This window comes from Gracilinanus agilis, chromosome 3 (genome assembly GCF_016433145.1).
Source record: "Gracilinanus agilis isolate LMUSP501 chromosome 3, AgileGrace, whole genome shotgun sequence".
NCBI lineage: Eukaryota > Metazoa > Chordata > Mammalia > Didelphimorphia > Didelphidae > Gracilinanus > Gracilinanus agilis.
The window spans coordinates 396,747,731-396,763,563 of NC_058132.1; the positions used below are offsets into that span (position 1 = coordinate 396,747,731).

General features: G+C 36.2%; 1 protein-coding gene across 1 annotated transcript in view; it reads left to right on the top strand.

The window, feature by feature from the left end:
* SYTL5 (synaptotagmin like 5) overlaps positions 1-15,833 on the top strand; it is a 126,668-nt gene that overhangs the window by 57,577 nt on the left and 53,258 nt on the right. Inside the window, exons 3-4 of the mRNA XM_044669218.1 lie at positions 782-887; positions 3,550-3,684. Of these exons, the coding sequence (XP_044525153.1) occupies positions 782-887; positions 3,550-3,684 (241 nt within the window). The remainder of the gene's footprint in view (positions 1-781; positions 888-3,549; positions 3,685-15,833) is intronic.

Genomic DNA, 15,833 nt, shown 5'->3' on the forward strand with positions numbered 1-15,833 from the left:
TGCTATTATATAAATTGTTCTTCCTAGTCTGCTCATTTCTCTCAGCATTGTTGTATGCAAATCTTCCCAGATTTTTCTAAAATCATCCTTTTTGTCACTTCTTACACCATAATATTCCATTTTATCTAGTTCATATAAATGAACTAGTAATATTTATTTATACTGGGCAAGTAGAGTCAGCATGCACCCCAGACGTCCTCTGTTTGTTCTAAGTTCTCTATGGAGAGGACATAGTTTTTCTACCAATGCAGTAATGTTCATGTTTGAATCTCCACAACCCCACTACTCCTTTACCTATGGGCTAATCTTGATTTTAGCTGTCAAGTAGGATGAGAAACATCCAAATGATTTATTTATTTGTTTGTTTTTTTAAACCCTTACCTTCCGTCTTGGAGTCAATACTGTGTATTGGCTCCAAGGCAGAAGAGTGGTAAGGGTAGGCAATGGGGGACAAGTGACTTGCCCAGGGTCACACAGCTGGGAAGTGTCTGAGGTCAAATTTGAACCCAGGACTTCCCATCTCTAGGCCTGGCTCTCAATCCACTAAGCTACCCAGCTGCCCCCCTCCACACACACACACACACACAACTGATTTATTACTGTGATTCGAAATCATGGTCTGCCTGGAAAGAAAGAAAACCTCCCACAAAGTGAAAAAAATGAGTATCAATTAAAATGTACCTCTTTTGGCATAAACTGACATATGAGTAGACTAGGGAACTGCCCTCACACTTCACCATCCTATATTTTTTTTTATTTTTGCCTCAAAATAAATGAAAAGCCGAAGGACGACAAAACCAAGAGCAAGCCCTCCAGGATGCTCAGAAGTCAGAAGCTTCAGCTCATTCAGGGCAGAAACCCATATTGGATGGACCCAAAAGGAAAGGGTAAGAAGCAAAGCATGACCTTTTCTAAGTATTGTTTCAGCTTTTAATCTAGCTGACTATCCAGCATTTATATTGCAGTCTTTTTAAAAGTGGCCTCAACTAAATGGCCATGGCACTGAGCAATATTCTGCTTTCAATCTGCTAGGAAATGAAACTGCATTTAGTTTCATTACTAGATAAGTAATATCTTGGACAAATTCTGCAATTCTCCCTCTTTTCTACCTTCCCTGACCTGAGCATGTAACAATTTTCATTTGATTCGATTTTCTTTGTACTTGAACAAAACTGGGAACTGTCTGATCAGCCTGTAACACTTGTGGGGAGGATGTTCTCTAAGAGCTAACTTTATGCAAAGTTGGCCTGAGCACCTGTTTACATGATGAGACCAGGTGAGAATACATACATGGTCTGTCCAAAATAAATCTTCCCTGTATGCTTTGCTGATGCCTGAAGTACTACAATTAGAATTCTATTCATTTGACTAAAGGATTTCCAGAGGGAATATCTTAACCTTGCTCATTCATTTGAATAATTGAATGAATTATTTTATTCTTCCTGAAGGAAATTTTGATAGGAGAGAAGAGGGAAAAAGCAGGTCAACAGAAGCAGCCTATGAATAAATGTTTAAAAAAATTTTTAAAAAATTAAAAAAAAAGAAGCAGCCTATGAGATTCTATTGAGATTATATGGAATTTTAAAATCAGAAGGGACCTTCAGGGCTCTTTTCTCTGCAGAATATACAAAGTTTAAAATAGATGGGCTGTGTTTTATCAGAGATATTCCCATGTGGAAAAAACCATGTGGTTTTTCTAAAACTCTTACTATTCAATTACTACCCAATATTCAAGGTCTAGATTACTATCACTTTCTCTGTGAGAAGTCAGTGATTTCTTTTAACAGAGCCTTTTCCTTTTGCTCCTCAAAATATTCCTCAATAGTATGTTTGTATCACTCTTAATATGATTTAACACTGTATACTATATTAAAGTTCTATACATCATCTTCTCTATTATCTTCTCCTAGCTTCTTCAGCTCACTCAATATTTCAGTCATTCCTTGGGGACCAAGTCAAGCCCCAGAAATGAAGCCCTTCTATCATTAATATTACCAGGGCTCATTTGCAGTACCAAAGCATTCTCCTAAGTCTGTCTTTTCAGATAATTTCCCAATAAATGGAGATAATTCCCTAGGATTTTTGGTACCAGGCCAAAATGATACTATGACTAAGAATGAAAAATCAAATCAAAGTTTCACGTGAATTTCTTTGAGAAGTACAGGCCATTTTAATAAAACAAACAAAAAAATCCAACCAGACAAACAATACCACAAAAATAAATTGAACATGAATTTTAGCAGAAATTATTTTAACACAAATATACAGGATTTACCCAAAATAGCATCCATAAATGTTACCTCCATCCCCTGCCACTAACCCTAAAGATGCACACACACACACACACAGAGATTACACAAAAGGATTATGTCAAATTGAGCTTACCTGTCCCACAAAGCAAGAAAGGAAGAAAAGAAAGCCTGGAGATTGTCTGTTTTAGCTGTCCACCAAAAAGTGTTACAGAAAGAAAACCCGTTGTTTACCATTTAAAAATATGTCTCAGCAAAAAAAAAGCTTCTTTTTATACATCATTATAAGACAAGGCAGGGAGAAGCATCAGGTGGCATGTAAAGCTGGATGTCTTTGTGGAGTAAGGGAACTTCTGTGAATATGTGCCATTTCCTAAGAATACTTCTAATAAACAGAAAACAGAGTCATACTGGTTTCACAACCAGTAAGTGCACTCCAGCCTCAGATACTTACTAGCTATATGAACCCTGAGCAAGTCACTTAACCTTGTTTGCCTCAGTTTCCTCACCTGTAAAATGAGCTGGAAAAGGAAATGGCAAATCACTTCAATGTCTTTGCCAAGAAAACCCCAAATGAGTCACAAAAAGTCAGATGTGACTAAATAACAATAAAGGGGGAAAATAGATTTTCTATTCTGTTAGTCTATGATTGGTTTGGGGAGTCTAAGAGAAGATGAATTCTATTTTTAACTGTCCTTGCACAAGAACTGGGGTAAAGGAAGACAAAACATAAATGAAGACATTCTTGGATATTGGGTATTGGATAATATAATAATAATTTCTAGCATTTATATACTGCTTTCTATGTGTCAAGTATTACACAGTCCTAAGAGGTAGGTGTTATTATTATTCCCATTTTACAGATGAGGAAACTGAAGCAGACAAAGGTTAGGTGACTTGCCCAAAGTTGATTTGAAGACATTATGTGTTACTTTTTCCCTACACCAAAACTGCTGTGGCCTACTTTATTCAAATTCCTCTCTCCTAGCAATCTGATAAGATGGACATCTGTAACAACCAAGATATGGGTCTGGCCCATCTTGAAAAGAGAAGAGACAACTGCTTCTTCCTCCTTCCTAAGTTATTGCATGCATTGAGGAGAACAGAAAGTCCTCCAGCCCTCTTTGTCCTTTAAAAAAAGTCAAACTTTATTTTTAAAAAAGGAGCTTTTCCCCTTGAGAATTGTTATTCCAATATTACTGCAAAGAGGACTGAAAATGTTTTCCTTTAAAGAATTGTGGATTTTATTTTAAATCTCTTTTCTATATTTTATCTGTTTTTATTTTTTAATCAATTACAGATTTCTGCTTAGCAAGTTCAGATCAGCAACTCGAGGGGAAATCATAACCCTGAAAACTGAGAGTGGAAGGAGCTACAGCTTAGACTTGAACTCTTCTCATTTTCATAATACAAGGACATCACCTGGTTCTGACAGGTAATGGTTATGTAGATTGGATATAACATTAATTGATTATTAAATCTAAATATTCATAGATATATAATCTAAATTATTATACAAATTGCTTTTTATTAAATATAAAACCTATAAACTGGGCATAAAGTTTATAGTTTATTAAAATTTACAGCATAAACCTTTTAGATCAAGAAGTATTTCCCAAAACTCAGTTACATCTGGAATTTTTTTATCCTCCTTAAACTTTAACCATTTCTTTGGCTGCTGATAGGTTCTATAATAGTTGAAGGTGAAAGATTTTTATAGAACTATAATTAGTCATTTTTAACATGAAAAATTCTCTCAAGGACATATATATCTGGACTGGGGCAAACAAAGGACATCTAGTAATTTCCTATCTTAAGTTATTAGCAATTGCCACTTAGATATTAAACTTAGTTATGTTTAGGTTTCTAAAAAAGTGCTGCCAACAACCTTAGTATTTCAGCACTGTCAAAGTCCCAGTTTGCCCTACCCTTTTTATAGCTCTGGGTTTTATTCTCAATCAACCAATCAGCAAACATTTTTTAAGCACCTACTATGTAACAGGCACTGTCCTACCTCTAGGAGTTTACATCTAATGAGGGAGACAACATGCAAATAAATATATACAAAATAAGCTAGCTATATATATACAAATATATATGCATATATATGATAAATGGGAAATAATTAACATAGGAAGACTTTGGAATTAAGAGGAAGTGGGGGAAATTTAATAGCAAAAGAGATTTTAGTTGAGACTGAAAGGAAATGAAGGAGGTCAATAGTCAAAGAAGAGGAGGTGGAGCATTCCAGGCTTTGGAGGCAGCTAGAGGATGCCCAAAGTGGAGAAATGCAGTGTCTTGTTCATCAAACAGCAAGGAGGCCAACGTCACTATCAAAGAGCAAATGTCTGTGTGTAAGGTGTGAAAAGACTGGAAAGGTCTGAGGGGGCTGAGTTATGAAGAGCCTTGAATGTCAAACAGAGCATTTTACATTTGTCCCTTATCCAATTGTGGTTGCCCATAACATGCTGGGCCACACACTGGGAGAAAAGCTTTTTTTATGGCTTAGAATCTAATGGTGTACTTTAAGGGGGGGAACCTATAGAGAAAGTAAATGCCTTTTCATTGACTTCTTGATCTTTTTATGTATAAACTCTTTCACCAGTCTCGAAAGAAACATTTAGAAATAAATCATTGGCTCTGCCAAAAAGTGAATTGGCCTGAAGCCTTACTTCATTCCTCTCTCTGACTTTTCTCCACTTCCTCCTATTCCACATCACTACTGTGAGCATATTTTTGAAATGGAGACTGATTCCCTCACAAATGCAAAAACCAAAAGCAAATAGACAAGAGGGGCAGAGTGTTTGCCTTTCATTTGGATGCTTCATCCTAATAAGCTCCTAGGCACACAGTTCAGTGCCCATTTTCATGACTACTGTGTAATGAAAAGCAGAGGTGATTGAGTGACGAAATCTGCACTTGTTACTCAACAGGGTCCATGGGAAAAAGCCTTTTGGCTAAAGGAAATAAATGCTCATTTGCTCCACTGGAATGGCAGCCTGAAAGGCAGGATGATGGAACATAGTAACATGCAACCAAAAGAGTCTAGTTTTCTTATAACTTCTGCAAATACAATAGTTCTTCTTTGGCAACTATTACCTAATATCAAGTAGCAAGATTCTCTGCCTTGAGCACAATTCTCCTCTTATTTTTTAACAGTGACATACCATAATTGCTTTTTCCCCCCTAAGGTCTACCTTTTGTTTTTCTTTTCCTAGAATTAGATGGTACACCACAGTATGCTTTTAGAATCAAAGTCCCAGGTGTCATTTCTCCCTTTAAGAATTCTTTCTTAGACATAGCCCAGACAAGTAAATTACAAGAAGTAACTGAGGCTATTGAAGAGAAAGGATAGTAGGAAAATTGGAGGATTTTCCCTAGAATTTAGGGAGGAGTTTCACTACTTGAGAATTCTGATGCATCTCTTCTTTGTATCACTTACCATTTGTATCAAAATGAAGGGGGGGGGGGTACAAAATGAGAAGTTTAGTATTTGAAGGGAGCAGAAGAAATAAGAGAACAGAATAGGAGAGTCAATCATGAGATGACTAAAACTGGGTTGTTTGGAAAGAACAGAGTTAACAGGATAGATAGAATGTCTTTTATCCTTCTGCTGTTTCCTCTGTGAAACTACTCAGAATCCAATATTCCTGCCTTCTACCTCATTCCATCCCAGATGCTGTTCTAGAAGGATTTTTTTTAAAAAAAAGAAAGAGAGGGGCAGCTGGGTAGCTCAGTGGATTGAGAGTCAGGCCTAGAGATGGGAGGTCCTAGATTCAAATCTGGCCTCAGACACTTCCCAGCTGTGTGACCCTGGGCAAGTCATTTGACCCCCATTGCCCACCCTTACCACTCTTCCACCAATACACAGAAGTTAAAGTTTTAAAAAAAATTTTAAAAAAAGGAAAGAGAATTGTCAGTCAGCTGGCTAATGCTAAGGCAGTCACTTCATTGGAAGAGTCAGAATTAAGGTTTTCATTCGTTTAGTCAACCTTTAAGTACCAGTTGTACACATAATAATCTACTGGGTACTAAAAGATGTATAACTTAATTACGATATGGTTCCTGCCTTCATAGAATTTATTGTCTATTGAGAAGGATAAAGCACCAACAGAGAGAATAATTATAGACAATATTACCTGACAAGAGCATAAAGCTAAATGTTGTGTGAAGTGTGAATTACAAGGTTTTTTTTGGCAGGAGGGAAGGGGTTAGTAAAGTCTTCTAGGCATCTGATTTGAGTTGTAAAGAATAGATAAGAACTTAAACAAAGAAAGGGAAGGAAGACTCTGTAGGCAAAGATTATAGCTGAGTAAAGAAATGGTGGCAGAAAAATATAGGAGACTAATATTCTTGAGACAAATACTATTATTTTTGGTATTGTATTGGTGTGTGTCTGTAATGGGGGCAGGTAATGTAGCATAAATTTGGAATGCAGGATGATAGCGTATGGTGAAGGGCATTGGATAACAGGCAAAGGAATGTGACATTTAGGATAGACTAGAATAGGAGCGATTTAATTCTAGGAGGGACTTTGGAGATCCCTCTTCATGCAAAGGAATCCATAGAGCATAGATTTAGAGACTTTGAAGTCATTTAATCCACCAGTCCACTTTATAGAAGAAACTGGCTTGCCCAGGGTCACAAAAGTAGAGGTAGCATGGTAGACTGATTATATGATCAGAAGACCTGTGTTCAGATTATACATTTGGCACTCAATATATGAAGAAAGCTAAGAGAAGGTGGTAAGTAGAAGAAATTTAATCAACATGATCTTATCCATATGCTACACTGCACTTTGATGCCACTGAGAGTTATTGAACAGAGGACTGACATGGCCAGCTACGTATAAGAAAATTTATTCTGATAATGGTATGAAGGATGGATTTGAGAGTAGGGAAAGAAAGCAAAGATGTTATTGCCTCTTAGGAGACTATGCAACTGAGTAGTAGCAATTAATGAACAATCATACTAATTATTAATAACCAATAATTAATTATTTGATGGTTATTGGTAATAATAATAATAAGCTCCTACTATGTACCCAGGCCTTGTGCTACATGTTGGGAATACAGCTATGCTTAATAAACAACCCATGTTTCCAGGGTCTTTACGTGCCTTTTCTAGGATAATAGAGCAGAAATCAAATGGGACAGATGTGAGAAATGTGGGAATGGTAAAACAGAAAAAACTTCATAACTGATTCAAAACCATGCAAAACAGAGAAAAGTGGGGAAAATAAGCCCAGGGTTTTGAACAAAGGAGACTAGACTTAGGTAAATGGTAGTATCACAGATAAATATTAAGGAAATCAAAGTTAGGATCAGATTTTGAGGTTAAAAGTTTGGTTTTGGACATGTTGAGTTTGAAGATTCATTGGGACATTCAGATAATTGCCTATAGGCAATAAGAGAAGTTCAGAAAAGAATTTAATTCTAGAAAAATAGATTGGGGATGAATTTTTATAGAGGTGGTAGTTGAAGCCACAGATGCAAATGAAATTGCCAAAGGAGGGAGTATAGAGAGAGAAGAGATATGAACTAACGACAAAGCCCAGGATAATTATCTATATTATAATATTTTTTTAAAAGTAAGTATCCAGCAAAAGAGACAGAGAATATTATAAACCTTTGCCTTACTTGTATATTTTATATCAACTTATTTACTGCCTTTGGGAGGGAGAGAATTTATAGCACAAAATGTCAGAAAACAATTGTCAAAATAGTTTCTACATGTAGTTGGGAAGAAGGAAAGAAACAAATAAACAAACCTTTGCATGACCTAGTTCTTTGGCCTGAGAAACATAGTCTTGGAATTTGCATTTCTAGGGACATACATATGCCAGTTATGAGTACCTATATCTTACTGAATATGTTATGAACAATAGGGGGCTAAGGATGGTAGTGATTTTAGCTCAAAGGAGAAACCCTATCCACAGCTCGATGTGAGAATAAGATTTGTTCCCCACACCAGCTGAGTTAAGCCTCCTTTAAGACTGAGAATTCTTTGCTAACCACAAGCTTTAGAAACAAGTCTAGGCAGTCAGTTAGGTAGAAGTAACCAGGAAGTAGAACGTTGGTTCTTGAAACCTTTGGTTGTAATGAAGGGCTACCACTGACTTTGGAAATGGTTATAGCCTGTTAGAGATGTTACTAGGATCTGACTACTCAAATCTAGATACTGTCACTAAAGGGAGGATGTTGCCTTTCAGAGATTACTATAACTTTTGTGGTTGAACTGGGTTTATTTGATAAACAGAGGGTAGGTAAAGGGAGAAGGAGAGTGGGTGATGGGAAACCCTGAATGATCTTGCCTAAGTATTGAGACTAAATAAATATTTAAACTTAAGTTGTTCCCTAAGGTGCAGAGTACAAAAGGACCTTGGGGGTCCCTTTCTGAATCTGTTGCTGTTTGTTGCTGAACCCAGAGGCTAACAAGCCCCTGGGTCAGATGCTGTTGTATTTTTGAAGTTAGTTCTATAATCTTGCTTAGATATAAAGATTGTTGGCTATGTCAATAAAGGCATTTGATATGGCTAGTAATAAAGGTTGACCCTACCTGCCTGCCTAATCAAACTTCCACTTCCCAGGGCCTAGTCTGCCACTTCCTCCCTCCCTAACCCAAGGAGAGAATCCTTCAGGGATTTGTGGACCTTAATTTATACACTGTCCCTAACTATCACCTTGGCACGTGCCCTGGGCTGCTTTACCATGTTCTGAGTTCCAAAGTGGCAAACTGCTATTTTGTACCTACAGAAAATGACTGCCCATTTCTGTATATCACAATAGTGTATGTAATCACAAAAAAAGAGATACACCTGTTTAAAAAAACTCAATTGTAGCCTGTTAGAGGCCCTGTGAATGAGACACTTTGGTATACATTTAAAATTTTTTATCCTATTTTTCTTTTCCAGATCAAATGTAGATACAATTTTCTTCTAACCCTTATCTTTTGTCTTGGAATAGATACTAAGTATTGGTTCTGAGGCAAAATATTGGTAAGGGCTAGGCAATGGGGGTTAAGTGACTTGCCCAGGGTCACACAATTAGGAAGTATCCAAATCCAAATTTGAACTCAGGACCTCCTGTCTTTAGCCTTGACTATCAATGCACTGAGCCTCCTAGCTGCCCCTATATACAATTTTAATAGTTGTTTTCTAACACCTTGAGATCCATGTTTTCTCTTTCCTTTTCTCTCCCCTATGCTGAGACAGCAAATACTATGATATAGGTTATACATATATTATCATGCCATGCATGTTTCTATGTTCATCATGTTGAGAAAGAAGAGATATGTTGCTTATACAAAATAATAACTCATGAAGGAAATAAAGCAAAAAGTACTATGCTCCAATCTTTATTCAGACTCCATCAGTTTCATCATGAATTTGATATACATGTTAATGATTAACCTATAAAAGGAGACAGCAAAATATGAAAAGAATGCATGATAGAGTGCACTATTTAATTTTTTTAAAGGTTCCTGGCTCTCGTGAAAAGTGGATTAGAACTGGACTCTGTTTTTCAAAACTCAGCTTGCTCAGCATTTGCTTAGCAGGAGTACAGGCCATATCCCCCAAACTGACAACTACATTGTCCCACCACTGCTTCTATTATCCACTTGGCTGGGTTTGCTTCTTGTATTTTATCGACTGCAGAGCACAAGGAACCATCAAACTATTTAAGGTGCTTAGCCCAAAGTCTTGGTATTTCCTCCTACAGGCTTTTTCCCCCTACAGAATGTGGAGATGAGATCATTAGGGTTTTTTTGGTGGGGGGAGACAGTTTTAAGATTATTTGGATGTAATCAGAGGTTTCTATGATAAATAATGTGAGAATATTTTTTAGTCAGGGAAGAAAAGAAAAAGAATATCATGAAATTTCTGCCCTGGAAAGACTTTTTGGTAGTGTTTATATATTTATTTCACTCATCATAATACTAAACACATACTTGTGTGTATACAGGCATACCTCATTTTATTGTATTGCATTTCACAAACATTGTAGGGTTTTTGTTTGTTTTTTAATTGAAGGTTTGTGGCCCAAATCAAATATTTTTATTGATTCTATTTTTCCAAGAATATGTGCTTACAGTGTGTCTTGGGGTCACATATTCTTAATTCTCACAATATTTCAAACTTTAGTAAGCCATGACCTATCTGGTCTGTTCTTCAAATGATTTTTGTATTTTACTTCTTTACGGATACCCTCAATGATGGCATAAGATATTGATTCCCAATCTGACCCTAAAGTGATAAAGGAATGAAATTTAATATCTGATCAATTATTTCAGTAAATAAACATAATAAATTTTGAAAGTTTGATTCCCAACCTGACTGTAAATTGGTAAAGGAATGAAATTTTAATCTTTGAGTCAAACTTCCAACATTTATTATGTTTGTTTACTGAGAAAGTTGATTTTTATTTATCAACTCTGTTATTGAATCTGTAGAGTTAGAAAGTATTTTAGATATTTTCTTATACAACCCTCTTATTTTAAGAATCAGAGAGCCAGAATAATGATGCACCTTCTGCAACCATAGAGGACAGATTTAGACAGACCTTCAAAGTCATCTAATCTGCCCAGCCCTCATTTTATACACAAAAGTAGTTTGTCCAAGGTTACATAGCACTGACTGTATAATCAGAAGATTTGGGTTAAAATAATGGTATCTGACACTCATTACTCCTGTGATCTTGGGCAAGTTAGTCCATAAACATTTATTAAGCACATACTTTTTTTCCAGGGATTCAAAGAAAGGCAAAACACAGCCTCTGCTCTCAAGGAGCTCATACTCTAATGGAAGAGACAGCCTGCAAACAACTATGCACTAACAAGCTACATACAAGATAATTTGGAAATAAATAGAGGGAAAGTACTAGAATTAAGAGGAATTGGGAAAGGCTTCCTGTAGAAGGTGGAATTTTAGCTGGGACTTGAAGGAAGTCAGGGAAACCAGGAGTAGAAATGAGGGAGGCGAGTGTTCTAGACATGAAGAACAGCCAGAGAAAATGCCTGGAGTCTGGACATATGAAGTATTTTGTTTGAGGACTAGCGAGAAATCAAAATTTACTAGATTGAAGAGTATATGAAAAAGGGATGTAGGAAAATGTAAGAAGCCTGAGAAAGTACAGGACACAAATAACAAAGGGTTCTGAATGCCAAATAGAGGATTTTGCATTTGCCATTGGACTTTGTTTAGTGCCGGGGACATGGCCAGATTGGAACTTTAGGAAGATCACTTTGACAGCTAAGAAGAGGATATGCTGGAGTGGAGGAAGACCAGTCTAGGTCTGAGATGATGAGAATCTGGACCAGGATGTAAGCAATGTCAGAGGAGAGAGGAGGACATGTCTGAGAGATGTCACATGGGTAAAATCAACAGGTCTTAGAAATAAATTGTATATTGGGCATGAGAGAGAGTGAGGAGTTGAGGATGATATCTAAGCTGGGAGGATGGGAAACTGGGGTTATAGCCAGGCCCTAGAGAACAATAGGGAAGTTTGGAAGGGAGTAGAGTTTTGCGGGGAGGAATAATGAGTTGAGTTTTGGACATATTGAGTAGCTATCTCATCTATAAAACAACTAGTTTAAGATGTCCAATCTTTAATTATAGATGAAAAATTGGAGATCAGAAGAGAGGTTAGGACTTAGATAAGTAGATTTTAGAATCATCAGCATAGAGAAAATAGCTGAGTCATGGTAGCTGATGAGATCACCAAGTGAAAAAGTATAGAGGCAGAAGAGAAGAGGGATCAGGCTAACCTTTAATTAACAAAATCAAGCTGAGTAAAGACCCAACAAAAGAGACTGAGAAAGGAACAATGAGGTAGGAGGAAAACCAGGAGAAAATGATGCTCTGAAAACCTAGAGAGAAGAAAGTATGAATGAGAAGTTATGTAGTGACAAAGAAGGATGAAAATTGATAACAAACCAACATTTTTGGTCCTTAAGAGATCACTGGTAACTTTGGAGAAAGTAGTTTCTGTTGAGTGAAATAAGAAGCCAGACTTGGAAGAGAGTGAGAGAAAAGGCAGTGGAGACACCTATTATAGACAGTCCTCTTAAAGATTTCAGCCCCAAAGGGAGAAGACATAAAGGAAAAGGCTTAACAAGAATAGTTGGATCAAGTGAGGGGTTTTTGAGAATGGAAAAGACATAGATGTGTTTATAGGTAATTGGGAAGAAGCCAGTAGACTGAAGTAATTCATTTTTCTGATTCTTACTCAGTTTCCTCATCTATACATAAGGGTAGTAATCTCAATGGTCTCTGAAATCTCTTCAAACTCTAAAGCTAAAATCCTGTGATGTGGGGTTTGAACCAAGTGCTCTGACTCTCTAGACCTAATGCTTTTTCCTTGGCTACATTTACATGGTTAGACTGCAGCTGAGAAAAAAATTCAAACTGTGATCTTCATTTCCAAATTCTACTCTCTCCACTACCATTTCTTTGAATTTTGTTTAGGCAGCCACTCAGAAATGTATTTCAAATGCGTTATCACTAATTGCTACAAAAAAATTGGAAGTACATGTAAATATATTCATATATGTGTGTATATATACATATATGTTTTTGTTCACTCATGTCCAAGTCTTTGTGTCTCCATTTGGGGTTTTCTTCAAAAAAATAATAGAGTGGTTTGGCATTTCCTTCTCCAGCTGATTTTATAGATGAAGAAACTGAGGCAAATAGAATTAAGTGACTTGCCCAGAGCCACACAGCTAGTATCTGGGGTTTTCCTGACTCTGAGTCTGATGCTTTGTCCACTGTACCACCCAATTGTCATACACACACACAGAGACATATATCCAAACCAACACATAATATTTATGTTGGAAAGGGAAATTTTTAGATTAATTTTTAAAATACTTTACATTTTTAAAAAATCACTTTACTCAGACTAGATTGCTTCCTTTTCTGTTTTTCTCATTATCTTCTCTATCATGTGGCTCAATAATGAATGTGTTATGAGTAAGCTGTCCTAATTTGCCTGAGTAATTTTTTTCTTCTCTCTTCCCTCTTCTGAATTATACCCAATAATTGTTCATTGCACAATAGGAAGCTCAAGTCTAATGTTTATAGCTTCTCTGAAGCATCCAGAATTGTTTTTACTTCCTCTGAACAGGACATCCCAGACTTCACTAGTCAGACCAGCACTAAAGCCGGGTCTCATTCTGAATTTAAGTGGTGCTCATCTCTAATCCTTTGGTGACCTTTTCTGCTATCCTAGACCATCTCTATCCTTTATCACTATGCATAGTTTGGGTATAATAAAAAGTTTTAAAAATCAATTCTTATTGCAAAGTTTAGTTTATTGGATCCATTCCCATTACCAAAAGTTATATCCAGTGTTTGTTACACAGAAGTGAAATGATTTTCACATTAATGTGGGAGTACTGCCATCTGTGTAGGGAAACTCATAAATTCAGAGAAAACATGGCACTTGGAATTGAATATGGCGCACAAGAAGGCATCTTGTAAAGCCTGAAATCATTGGAACAGAGCCAACATGACTGTATTTTATATAATTTGGGATAAAGGCTATAACTATTGGCTTGTTTGCATAGCAAATATATTTTCTTCACTAACTAAAATGTCTAATTCTAAGGCTAGCACATTAAAGATACTCTATCAGTCTTATTCCCTAATATAGTTTTAACATATTTATCATTTAAAAGGATAAATAGTGAATGAATTCACTCCCACAAGCCCTTCCCCTATACATCAGGTAGCTGATTCCTGGAAATCTGTAGTACCTAGGATACATGTTTAGAGCAGAAAAGAATAACTGAGGTACTTGGGAACATAACATGATCTGCTCACCTATACTTTATGTTTTACAAAAATAAATAAATTGTTAATTTTATTAACATTTTTAATTAACAATAATAAATTAGAAAACAGCTGGGCATGCTGACCACACATCCCTACTTGTAGAAAGGCTGGGACTGGTATATCCCTAGATCTTGGGAGTCTTGAGCTTCTTCAGTGGGCTAAGCCAGTCTGGTGTCCCTATCACTACTCCACCTTCTAACCCCATTGTCCAACATCAATATGGTGAACTTCCTGGAGGGGATGGAGTGTTGATTAGCCTTCAGTGAGGAGACTCTCATCCAAGTTGAAAATGAAATTGGCAAAATGTCCTATGCAGTTCAGAATGGGATCTGGCACATGTAGTCTCTATTCTTTTAGCCCAGGTAAGTTGGGAAAATCAGGAAAGAAAAGTAAGGAGAGAAGAAAAAGAGAGAGGAAAAGGAATGGAAGAAGAAAGAAAAAGGAAAAGAGCTGAAGGAAAGGGAGAAAGAAACAGAAGACAACATGTGTTAAGTAGCCATTTCTTTTTTTACAAATAATGTAAAATTCCAAAGAAGAGTCAAGGCTAAAAAGGAATACTAACTCCCAAGCACAAAATAACTATCCTGATCACTACTTATTTTATAATCTATAAATTTTCTTATATAAATATTTGTTTTCCTTTAAGTCTGGAATAGAGTTTCTTAACCCTTTTCAAGTCCTGGATTCCTTCAATCAATTAATAAAATCAACAAATCTCCTTCTATGTGTTAAGCACTGGGCTAAAAGCACTAAGGATACTAAAAAAAGCAAGACAGTAGTCTTCAGGGAGTTTACAGTCTATGGGGGAAGATAACACCCAAATAATTATCTATAAAGCAAACCATATGCAGGATAAGTAGGAAATAATTAACAGAAGGAAGGAAGAGGGGCTAAGATACGTTTCCTATAAAAAATTAGATTCTAGTTGAGACTTAAAGGAAGGTAAGGAGACATGCCCTTTGAGAGTCTGGTGGTAAAAACTATGGACTTTTTAGAATATGAGATTATAAAAGATGATAATAATGCTGATATATATGTATATATGTATATGTGTGTATATGTATACATCTTATATACACATATAAACAAGTTTACTGACCCCAAATTAAGAACTCCTGGGTCTATACTAAATCTTTTCTTCTTCACTTCCTTGTTGCTCTTAGATCTTTTTTATGTTTTTCAGGTTCTGGTTATTATGTCAACTCTCCCCAAAGAAAGGCCTTGGGCCAAATTTTTATTGTTTTTGGCCAAGAGCCAAGGTATTAATTATGTACTTAACTACTCTCTTTTACTTAGAGAGTAGTAACTATTCTACCTTCCACTTAAATCCTCCTGACCTGAACTTCTAAAAGCTATAATAATCCACTCTGACATTCTAAACTGACCTCATTGGTTGCCCCTAAAGAACCTTTCCTCCAAAATCAATGATCCTTTTTCTTATGTGGTTTTTTTTGAAGCATGTAAGTTTAATAACTCCATTAATCTTTCTTTAGTGTAAGCAAAATGTCTTTTTTCACAACATGATAAATATGACAATATTTATTTCATGATAATACACGATAGCAACCTAACTCATATTATCTGCCATCATAGGGAGAGGAAAACCATTTGGGGTAGAGAGAATACATCAATTGCAAAATGACAGAAATTATTATTTAAAATTGTGTCAACATGTAAAGAAATAAAGGAAATTTTTTCATAAAAAGAGAGAAGAATACTTACTGACAGGCTTTAAAATGCCTTAGGGC